Consider the following 12460-nt stretch of genomic DNA (forward strand, 5'->3'; position numbering starts at 1 on the left):
GTCCATGAGCTTTGCTTGAAATGATGCGAATGCCATCATGTTGTTGTAAACATGACATTTGTTGCGAAAATGTCATAGAGAAAGCAGTTTTCTAAGTTCATCAGGGTATTCAGGCAACGAATCAAGCACAACCTTTCCATGTGCACAACAATCATAAAACGATTTACTGGAACATTGAGTCGGTTCATCAAGCCAGTGAAGCGCTTTACAATGAATACATTCATAGTTCATAGGTCCAAGATGATGTTGTTGATGTTCGTCGTTGTTAAAATGTGTCGCTATTAACAGTCTTCCTTGGTTCTTCATTACTAATTTACTTTGATATTTAATACTTTTTTCAGCGTCTCGTTTTTCTTCCTCCTCTGTTCTTGCCGAATAAGTTTATATATGTACTTCAAAAATTCAGTGGCAATTATTTACTCAGGTCTCTCCTGATTCACTGACAGTCAAATCAGGATTGAGTAGAAATTGTGCTGGTCACTCACTACTCACAAATGCATACTACAAAGACTAGGAAACCTCCAAATATAGAAGCAGCAAAGACCCACAGCTGGGTTGTAAAGCCAAGGACCAACAACATGCTACATATGATACAATTTAAATTTTTTACCAAGGTTTTTGTATAGTCGTAGACAGAGGATGTTACCATTCTAATATGTTTGCTCTTTATTTCAGAAGTTGATTAATTGTATAGGTATGCAAGTATTGTCCAAAATCCTAGAAAGACTAGTAAAAAGCTACAGAGTACGTAGTGGTTTCCCAGATCTCCTTGTGTGGAATCCAATCACTTCTAAGGTGAGATAATTTAATTTTTTTTTCTTAATTACGTAACACGTTCTATTCATTAGCAAAATATTTTGTGTTTTATAACTCATGAGCCACTTTAGTCAGATACAGTAGGGCACCGCTTATACGGCGGGTTAGGGACCAGACCCCCGCCGTAAAGCGAAAATCGCCGTAAAGCGGATCTTTGCCTTTTTTCACTTGCAAATGCATATGAAAGCCTAATAAGATGTTACACTATCATATAGTAAGTGCACAATAGCGCTAGGTCTAAGAAAATGATATGAAAGTTAAATGAATATCAGTAGAACACACATTGTCCTCAGCTTATAGTGACTGGTGAATATAAATTTGCAAATTGATATGCTTATAGTAGGAAGGATGAAGGAGATGGCGCATCTTCATCATCTGACTCTTCAACGAATCTTATTCGTTTTGGTGATGGTTCAGAAGCTCTTGCAGGGGTTGGTGTTGCTGATGAAGTTGACATTTCTGCAGTTGAAGATGGGGCTGGTGCTTTCTTAAAGTATGAGAGCAATGAGCTTTGCCTCATAGAATATAGTTTCCTTTCCCTTAGAATTTCCTTATAGCATGCAATACCATTTAGAAGAGTAGCATTGACTTTAGAACTTCTATCGAAATTTGGGTCTATTCTCTCAAAACCTGCTATTCCAATTTCTATGTGGTTGATATATTCTTGCAATTCCTTGGTTGTCATTTCTCTCGGGACATCAGAATTATCATCAGGATGAGACTCCTCTTCTTGAAAAATCCTCCTTTGCTCTTCAAGCAGAAGAAGATCTTCATCAGATAAGGGCTGGTCATGAGACCTAAGCAATTCTGCCACATCCTCAGGATCTACTTCCAACTCCAACTCCCTTGCCATTTCCACAACATTTGAAGTCACTTCCTCCACTGGATTTGAAAACCCTTCAAAATTGTCCATAAGTTCTGGAATTAGTTTCTTCCAAACGCCTGTAAGAGTACTTTCTTTAACTTCATCCCATGCATCTCTAATAGTTTTTATACCATCTAGAATGGTGAAACCTTTCCAAAATGCTTTTAATTTATTTTCTTTTGATGCTGCTGATGTATCACTGTCCAAGGCATTTATAGCCTTAGCGAAAGTCCTCCTTATATAATACATTTTAAAGTTAACAATTACACCTTGGTCCATAGGTTGCAGTAATGAAGTTGTATTTGCAGGCAGGAAAACAACATGTATCTCAGGATACATGCCAATCAGAGCTCTAGGATGTCCTGGTGCATTATCAAAAAGAAGTAAAATCTTGAAAGGAATCTTCTTTTCCTTGCAGTAAGCTTCAACTGTAGGCTTAAAATAGTCTGTGAACCAAGTTGTAAAAAGATTACCAGTCATCCATGCTTTGGCATTGGATTTATAGTAAACTGGTAGGCTAGCTTTTGCATAATTCTTTAGTGCCCTAGGATTCTCGGCGTGATAAATGAGCATAGGCTTCAACTTACAATCACCAGCTGCATTAGCCCCTAACAAGAGTGTTAGCCTGTCTTTTGCAGCTTTGAATCCAGGCATTGACTTCTCTTCTTTGGCAATATAAGTCCTGGAAGGCATCTTTTTCCAATATAATGCAGTTTCATCTACATTAAAAATCTGTTCTTTGGTGTATCCACCCACTTCGATTATCGTAGCTAGCTCATGTGGATACCTCTCTGCAGCTTCTGTTTCTGCACTAGCCGATTCACCCTGCACTTTAATGTTATGAAGTTGGCTTCTATCTTTAAACCTTTGAAACCATCCTCTGCTAGCTTCGAATTTCCCATCAGCAGCTTCCTCACCTCTCCCAGCCTTCATAGAATTGAAGAGACTTAAAGCCTTGCCCTGGATGATGCCTCGGCTTAAAGGCACATTGTGGCTGGTTTGATCTTCAATCCACACAACTAAAAGTTTCTCCATGTCCGCAATAAGGCTATCTCTTTTTCTTATGACTTTAGAGTTCATTGGTGTGGCACTTTTAATTTCATGTAACACTTTCTCCTTAGCGTTCACGATGGCACTAACAGTTTGGCGAGCTAGGCCTAGCTTACGTCCTATCTCGGACATAGACAAGCCTTGTTCACGAAGTTTAATTATATCTAACTTGGCATTTAAAGTAAGAGGCTTACGACTCCTCTTTTTATCGCTACTACCCTTAGACGCCATTGTAATTACACTGTAGTAACACAAAAATATTATATAAATATACAGTTTGTAATAACGGAAAAATTGCCAGAAATACAGAGAGACGCGGAGCGCACAAAAGCTGTAAACAGACTGAATCAGCGACGAGAAAATGGCGCCGGACGCACTTCTCTGACTCAGCTGTTGAGCGCCGTATTAGCGAATCGCCGTAAAGCGGGGCCCTACTGTACATGAAACTCAGTGTAGTGGAAAATATAAACATTTATAAATTATGTAAGGAGAATTTTTTTGTGTTGAAAAGTGTACATGGCAGCCATGGAAAGTGAATGGTTCATATAGTTAGTATGATAACAGATTATATTTTAAAATATTCAGCTCTTGTTGAATTGATTTTTCTTTAAAATGGAAAATAACAGTGTTTTTCTTGTCAAATTTTTTAATTTTATTTTGTAACTACAAGTAATTACAGGAGAAGATAGTCTTATATGCCATGTGCAACTTCTTTGTAGAAGGATGGTTCATGTTATTGTTTATATCATGACTATTGTTTCTGTGAAGTATGTCTCTTTCTGTTTGCAGTATAAATTTGTGGAAGTGAAGGGCCCAGGTGATCGTTTGTCTGTTGCCCAGAATATGTGGCTTAACTATCTTACCAAGTGCAATGCAAATGCAGAAGTATGTTACATAGAAAGTAAGTAGAACATTAAACACATTTTTTGAGTCCTATAAATAGTGATAAACAAAACATGTCCTTGATTTCTTGTAACCTTCGTAGCTGTTGTTTTATTCAAGTATGTGTCCTGCTTGTCCCAAATCACCAGTGTCAGTGTTTTATAAAGTATACAGATTTATTACAAAAAATTTGAAGTAGTACGAAGTGAATTAAAAGGACTGTTTTCAAGATCTCAAATCTTGAATAAGATGTCCAGAATCCCTGGGGTTTAGCCACAGATGCTTTGGTGTATGTGGACAGCATCTTTATGTGTATTAAACCAATTACACATTAGACTATCTTCACATATTATTCATTACTAAAATGTCTTGTTTTAATCTGTAGTAATTTCAAATCAGTTTTTGTAATAAAATGGGCAATTGCATTTGATACAATGGTTGGAATAAACTTCGCTCTCATCTGCTCTGAAGTAATAATTCTTGTTTTACATGCCCTTCATTTTATTTGTATTTGTGGTGTGCATCCATTTGACTTTTCTAATGATGCTCTGAAGCAGAATTGTTAAGCAATGCTAATAAACCATTTCCTAATTTTTCAGGTAATTCTGAAAAGGAAGTTTATCAGGCAATGTTTCCCTATGTGAACTTATGTATAAATTTCATCCAAACATATTTTTATAAACCTAGCTAGTTTCTTTGTTATACAGGGAATTACCAAAAGAAAACCTTAGAATGGCTGTCTTCTGGGTCGTTGTGCCATGTAGTCTGGTAGAAGTTTACCGACATTTCAGAGATCCATCATCAGGGCGATGAGAGTTATTGCCCTGATAATGGAGGCAGCAAGGACCTGTGAAATGTTGTTAAACTTCTGCCAGACTACATGGTACAACAACTTAGAACAGTGGTATTCAACCTGGGGTACGCGAAGACATCTTAGGGGGTACGTGAAATTTAAAAAATATATATATTATTTTATGATAAACACTGAATAATCAGTAATGTAATTTATTTAATTTATTTTAGATGTTGATTATATACTATGTATAACTTGAATTATACACCAACAACTTTGGGGGTACAAAGTTGAAGAGAAATTATATCTGGGGGTACGCGAACAAAAAAGTTTAATACCACTGAGTTAGAAGACAGCCATTTCCGGACTCACTGCTGTGAAAACCTCAAATCCTATAAAGAAAACCTTGTGTGCGTTAAGTGTACGGCTACACTTTTAATGAATTTCATTATAGCAACAGGTGCAACGGCAGTGAAACGAAAAATGAAAAATGTGCCTACTGATGAAGATGCATGGTTTACTTGCTGATGTCCAAAAGAATTTCAGTTCAAGAAGGAGAAGATGGTATGTGATTATTATATCAGTTCTTGTGGATACAGTCCTTGAGGAAGAGGAGAATGAAGTAAGGTAATCTCTTTTCTTAGAATGCTAATTTCTAAAGAATGTGATAGAACAAAATGTTAGGCAAAGAAGCCCTCTGTTATTTTATGTGTGGGGAATTTATATTTTACATTGTTTCATGTTACCATGTGTTAGGGACTGTAATTTCTTATGAAGTACCCAGTGTAAATTGCCTGTTTCTTCTTGCTCTGACAAGTCTTATGCATGTTTTATACACATTCAAAACTGATAATCAGCAGATCAGCTATGGTAGTACATTGTGCGAAACATATTGCTACCCCACACGAAAAATTTATTTTTCCTGCTCTTATCTTCTGAGAACTGAAACGTAGCTTATTACTTGATATAAATTTAAAAGTATTTCACTGACAGTAATTTATAATTTTGTAACCGTATTTTACTAGTCTGGTAAAGCTGTATAAATTGAAATATTAAATGTTGACTTTTTATTCAGGTTCTTAAAAACAAAACTGTTATATTCTATAGATTTTTATGAATGTTACCAGTACACTGAAACAGTGCTCTTATTTATGCATAGAATATACAGTAGACTCCCAATTAGCCGGGCTTATGAATGGGAGTGGATAATGGACAAAAACAGATACTCCAAAATACTTTGTTTGGTGCATTCACAAAACTTTACATATTTCTTGCACAACTGATGTTTATTCTGAGAAACAGTTTGTAATTGTTGCTTGTTTTTGTGAAGAGTTTAGTTTGTTCCTCACAGCTGTATGAATTTTCCTGGCAGCTGTAATGTGACTGTATCTGGACCCTTTCTGACACATGTAGTCTTGCAAAGTGTCAACACACTGCATTGCCATGATTTCACTCCATTCTCCTTCTTCTTCACTCTTATCCTCCCCACCCTCCACTTCTCCCTTTTGTTTCATGCCAGCTCTTTTAGTTTCTGTATGTCATGTACTGGAAGCCTAATTCACATACAGTGCTTTATGTCTATTCTACAATGTTATCTTCATTGGTGTTTTCAAAATTTCTCATAGCACACAACATGTCAAGAATTTAGGATTTGCTGATCTCTTCATTAGGAAAACCTTGCAAATAATTTTCTTCTAGATGTGGAAGAAGTTTCTTCTATGATCAAACCAGTGTTACTGGATTTGTGGAAGACTGTGTCTGAAATATGCCATATATGGCATCCAACACTGTCATTTTTTCTATAATCTTATTATGTTGTCATCTTTATCAACAAGAATCCATTTCATGGATGCAATCACTCAATCCCTCTACCATAATCTTTAGCTAATTTTGTTGCTGATTCTCTGTTCTGAACATTTTCATTTAACTTGAGCTTTTGTTTTACTGTCACTGCCCTTTTCGTATGTTTCTGGGCCATTTTGCTTTCGACCCACAAGTCTTAATTATTACTTTCGTCTAACTGCACAAGAGAGTTTAATGAAATTGATTCTAAGACATTTATATTTGGAAAGGACCAAGAATCTGTAGTATCTGCTCTCTCCACCACCATAACCATCAGAAAAAACCTCCCCACCACTGATACTGCGGGGTTCGATCCCCGACGAGGGCAGAGGATTTTTCCTCTAGCCTCTGCGTCCAGACCGGCTCTGGGGCCCACCCAGCCTCCTCTACAATGGTTACCGGGGTGCTTTCCCGGGGCTAAAGCACGGCCGGCGTGATGCTGACCACTCACCCCCATCTAGTGCCGAGGTCAAGAAAGAGAGGAGCTATACCTCCACTAACCCCAAACGCCTACATGGCGTAGAGTGGGACAAACTTTACTTTACCACTGATACTGACAGTAAGCACTGAAATAAAGTTATTGTGTAACCATATCTTCTGTGGACCCACCCAAAACCAACCGCATTCCTCAAAGCAAACAATACAGCGTGGAAAGATGGTAAAAGCCTAGTTCATGTGTGCCAACATTTATGTAAAAAAAGTTGTGAATAATCTGCACATGGATAATCAGGAGTTTGCAGTAAGCTTTATGAAAGGAACTATATCATTTTAGTTGATAAAGTAGACTGCTGTGATTTGATTCTTGATATGTGATTTATATATATTTATATATGTAGTCTATTTGACACTAATGTCAGTAGCTCAGAGTACTGAATTGTAGGATGTTAACAAACAATTAATTGAAAAGGATATGGAAGGCCTCATGTAAGGTACTAACCTAGCATGTACCTGGTGGGACTTTGGGAAACCACAACAGACCTCAGTTAGGACATCTGGTCTGTGGACTGAGATTTGAATGTACATCCTCCCTTATATGAAGCAGGAGTGACGTTACTCAAAATTTAGACAGCATTTGAACTTGATTCTATGAAAGGTTAGTCATGGTTTATTAACAAATTTTTTCATGACAAACCGAATTGCACTGAATTAAAACAGTTGTAAATCTCGAGGCTGCAACTTCACCATGCTGAAATAAAAATTAGATTGTTATGTGTTCTTTACATGATGTGCATAGCAAAAATCTGTTTATGGGCTGATCATGTCTGTCTGTCTAGTTGATTCAACTCGAGATTTGGATGAAATTTAATGTGGAGTTTGTGCTGTTCTGCATGGCCTCAAAATTGTATGTTTGAATATGCTATGAGCACTGATAACAAAATAATGGATGAGGAAAGTCATGAGGTAGATGTTGAGGTTCTGCAATCTGGTGGCCAAAGTGGGAACTATTTAATAGGTTTAGTACCTCTAAATGCACGTTGCAGATAACGCATGAGGATATGTGTATTCTGGTATGGAATGTACTTTCCAAGCTAGCTTAATTTATGTGATGAGGAAGAGGCTCAAGCGTAGGTAATGCTGCACATCCATAGTTACTGAATGCGGAGACACTGATAGTATCAGGATTCCAATATGAAACAGTTTTAAAATAAAATTTGTGATCTGTCATTCTGAAACAGTTGTACTCAGTTTGTATGCACACACTTGAAATTCTGTATTTGTAAAATGTTTGTATATGGTCTACTGTACTGTTGTAAGAGCATTTCATAAATTTGGACATGTCATATGAAAATTTTGTTTATAAGTAACAAATTCATTTTATACACCGGTTTTGCAATTTTTTTCATACAGATTGTGATGTGTATTTTTTTCTTTGAATGATGATTTCAATTTCTAAAGTATTAGTAAAGGAGTTACGATTGTTGTTGGACAGAGCCATTTAAAAGTTTTCTAACATGACAGTGTAATAATTTTCTCAGTGTTCATCGACCAGATTTCAGATGTTTTGAAGGATTGGGGATTTGTTCTTTAGATTCCATTTTCTTTTTTTACTTTGCATTCCGTTTTTATCAAAATTTTCCAAATGTAACACATAATTTTTCCCCCCACATACTGCCTGAAAAATGAACTCATTTTTTTTATAGAATTTGTACAACATTATGGCCATGTGGTTAGCACTCCTGCTTTGTATTGAAGAGGTCCTAGGTTCATATCTCTGGCATTTTTAGTTTTTCTCAGTCCCTCCAGATAAGTGCTGTGATAATGTCTTTAATTAGGCTGCAGCCACTTCTTTCCATTTCCAGTCTTTTCATATTTATAATTTGTCATTCACCACATCGTTGAACACCGTATAATCTGAGCTACTGACACGCCATTAAGTAAAATGATAAATACACATATTTAAAAGCCTTGAATAGAAATGTATTTAAATAAGTATAAAACATTTCATTTTGCTCTCATTTTATTGCTCTCTCTCTCATTTGTCTGTTTTATGTAATATGTTCAAATTGTTTGCTGGATATGAAGGGACAGGGCTTCAGAATACATTTGATTCGATGAAGACTGGTGACAACTATTTTTATAGTTGTTATTTCCAGTTGTAAATTTTTTGTAAGTTTACCCAGTTTCCTAATCCCTGTTTCAACCAGTAAGAACCCTAGGGAATTAAAAAGGACTGTGGGCAATTGAATTTTTAAAGTTTTATATTGTATTTCTAAAGCGGTGTGATTTTAAAACAATATTTGAATCTTTTTAATAATTTTATGATTTGCTTTTTTAAAAATCAATGGTGCTTGTTTGTAATTGCTCAACCAGGAAGTCTTTGTATTACAAGTGAATGTCGCTGGTGAAACAATAATGAAGAGAGATTGAGAACAAGTGCATGTTTCACATTGGTAATTCAAGTTATAAACATATTACTTTTACATCCATGTTCAGTGTTATGATTTGTTGACTGAAGTGTCTTTTGCTTTCTTTTTATTTTTGTACCAATCTTTAGTAGTTGAAACTGCTTATAGTTATGATGCTGTTATTCTAGACACCATTTTCACTATATAATTTTCCGTGAGAATAAGTGTTAATACATAATTGCGTAGTTTAGTGTAGATAGTGATGTGTCGTCCATTACAGGGTGAACATCACAAGCACTATACAGGTGCAGAAGTAATCTTGATATGTAAACGCAAAAGGCGGAAACTTGTTATAACAGAATGTACAGCACCTTACACAGGACTGCCAGTTCAGAATGTACTAACTAGTATTGTGTGCAAATCTTAGGAAACATATTAGTGCTTTTCTCACAAACTTTGTATTTCCATTTTATCGATGACACATGCACAGCTCAGGAAATCATACTTTAATATGTCATGTAGTGTAATTAGTGGCTGTGATACGAGTTTTAAAATACAGCGTATGACTGTATTTTTGTAAGGGACCAACAAAATAACAAAAATGTCCGTTTTCTTTCAAAGTATTTTTGACCTATTAATTCTAAGATGGAAACATTTAATGTACCATATTTTCCAGTGTGTACGATGATCCCATATATAAGACACCCTCAAATCAAATCATTTTAAGATATGAAACTAAAAATTAAAAATTAACCTATCTAACCTTTTAAAAATGGATTTTTCATTTAAAATAATGAAATTATGTTGCTTGTTGAATGTTGCTTCTTTTGTGGGGTAGGAGTTGGAGAAAATGAATATGATCTGAAATTAACAACTGGGCCAATTCAGAGTGCACCTGCACTGTCAAGGGTGGCAACCTTCACTCTATAAGATGCCCAGTGATTCTGAGACATGTTTTGAAGGTAAAAAGTGTCTTATACACTGGAAAATATTGTGTGTTGGAATTGTGTGCACAAGAAAGGAAATGTCTGTATTTGCAGAAAAGTCGCAAGAATTAGCTTTGCCATGTCTGTCTGTGTGTGCTTATAGCAGCTTGGGAACCACTGAACGGATTTCTATTAAATTTGATATTTGGTAGTTTTGCTGAAACTTACCAACACATTTCATTTTTTTTATTAAAATCAGACAGTGATGAAAGATGTGTTATAGCTGGACATCCTGAGTGTAATTTGCTAAATGCTTACCATCACAAAAAATGTTTTGAACAGAACTTGTAAAAAGGAAACACATTTTGTGCTCATTACACTTTTTCCCATAAGTCGTATGATTTTTGAGATAAAGGTACTTTTGTGCTGTTTAACCTGGGAACAATTGGGCTATTTGTTATAAAATGTTTCATTGCAGATCTATGCTTATCAGCCCAGCCTATTATATGCTGTTCTTAGAGCATTGAAAGTTAACATTCATTGATTCAAAACTTAGAGGCATTAACATAGTGACGATGCCATAATTGTTGTGCTATGCAGACATTTTGTAGCTTCTTTTTTTCACCTCTTATTGTGTTTGTGGAAAAAGTATTTCAAAACAGTAATTTTGATTTTATTTCCATACATGTGTTTGAAATAGATATAAGATATGACAGAAATTGTAGTTACCATTTTTTATGGTAAATTTAGGTCTCTTGTTACAAGAAATATAGCTGGCAGTTGTAGAGTTAATTAATTTTTAATGTTTTAAAACTTATATTCACATATTTTAGAATTGTTATTCTCATCTTATCAGTAATTAATCAGTTATTCCTTGTTTTCTGTAATAGAGGGCTAGTTTTGCACTATTGTTTAGGGCAGTGTTCCACAACTGCCGCTGCAAGATTTCCAGTGTGCTGTGAATTTTTATAAGAAATTATTTATTTGCATGTTATAGTAAGGAAATGACAGTATCTTATCTTTCATAATTAGAATTTGTAATAAACACACACATGCACACAGGTTAAACATAAGATAGTTTTGTAATGTTTTGTTTTCATATGCCTGCATTTTTATAGCTTAAGGGTTTATATGTAAAAACATATTTATGGCCATGTTTAGTTTTATAGCCCCTTTTCCTGAGGCAAAATTTTGTGGTGTGCTGTCATGTGTCTGACAAATTGGGATCTGTTGGAGGTGGAAAAAGGTTTCAGAACACTAATTTAGAGTCCACATTAAACTGTAGGTCCCATTGGGAATAATGGAATCTGCTCTATGGGTGCTTCTACCAAAGGAATAGATTCCAGGTATTCTGAAGGTTGGCAGAGGCCAGAACAGATCCTAACAGACCACCCCTGGGTGCAGCAGAAACCCTCCCACTAGACCATCTCCTGAATAAGATAGCATAATTTACATAATTTTAAAACCTTGGGATTGTTTTCATATTTACACCATTATTATCTGTGTCATGTTGGAAGACACAAGTTTTATCACCAGTCATTTTTTTCCCATTATGTTGGTTTTTGCATTGGTTCTGGTAGGATCCAAGGGCATTTGTTTTTCATGCATATTTCTGACAAACAGAAACATTATGCTAATAAGGCGTTTACTGCATTTGCAAAATAAAAGGAATCTCAATGACTGACACTCAAATTATTTAGTTACCTGATACAGAGAGACAGACAGACACCAACTCACCATTTTTAAATCTGTTTATTTGTCATACTTTATATGCATTAGTTGTTAATGCTATATATTGTTTTATAAGTAAAGCTGGATATATTTCTAGTTTAATTCTAAAGTATAATCATTTTGCATGAAACGTTTTTAATCATAAGTTAATGTAATCCCAAACACGTGTTTTACTCTATTATGAGGATAATTCTGTTTTGAATAGTTTTGTGATATGTAAGATGCTGCTGTTGTGCTTATTTTATTAAATATGAAAGACGAAACACAATATTTGTTTTAATTTTTACGTTATGTCTTAAAGGGATTCATTTTGATTCTCGGAAACCATCGTCAAATGATGATATGATAGATAAAGCCTGATATATTGTGCTAATACATTAAGGATGTGAAGTGCATTTTAAAGGTTGTGTATTCTAATTGTTTAAAAATGATTGGAACCGTTTGCACAGTCACATTGGTGTGGAGTGAACATATGTTTGAGATATTTACAACTGTGACACCATGGATTATGCATTATGTTAAAATTTGCTCAGCCAGTGCAAAGTATACACAAATTATATAAGTGCACAAGCACAAAATAATTATTTCAGTACTTTCATTTTTAGATCTTGATATAATGTTACACTCCAGTATCCATTACAGTAAAACATATGATATATACTAAAATTCTTGCAGAAACGAAAGATCACCACCACCCAGTAGGATGATA

At 35.2% G+C, this 12460-nt stretch overlaps 1 protein-coding gene across 4 annotated transcripts in view; it reads left to right on the forward strand.

The window, feature by feature from the left end:
* LOC110837428 (fanconi-associated nuclease 1) overlaps positions 1-12019 on the forward strand; it is a 32566-nt gene extending 20547 nt beyond the window's left edge. For all 4 annotated transcript variants that reach the window (XM_087343621.1, XM_022079547.2, XM_022079540.2 and 1 more), the window contains exons 11-13: positions 676-795; positions 3521-3632; positions 4861-12019. In XM_087343621.1, coding sequence (XP_087199747.1) covers positions 676-795; positions 3521-3632; positions 4861-4934 — 306 coding nt within the window. In that variant the 3' untranslated portion in view covers positions 4935-12019. The remainder of the gene's footprint in view (positions 1-675; positions 796-3520; positions 3633-4860) is intronic.
* The last annotated feature ends 441 nt before the right edge of the window (positions 12020-12460 follow it).

This window comes from Zootermopsis nevadensis, unplaced genomic scaffold (genome assembly GCF_977971745.1).
Source record: "Zootermopsis nevadensis isolate Lab colony 2312 unplaced genomic scaffold, Znev_1.0 Znev_ptg000006l, whole genome shotgun sequence".
NCBI classification, from domain to species: Eukaryota; Metazoa; Arthropoda; class Insecta; order Blattodea; family Termopsidae; genus Zootermopsis; species Zootermopsis nevadensis.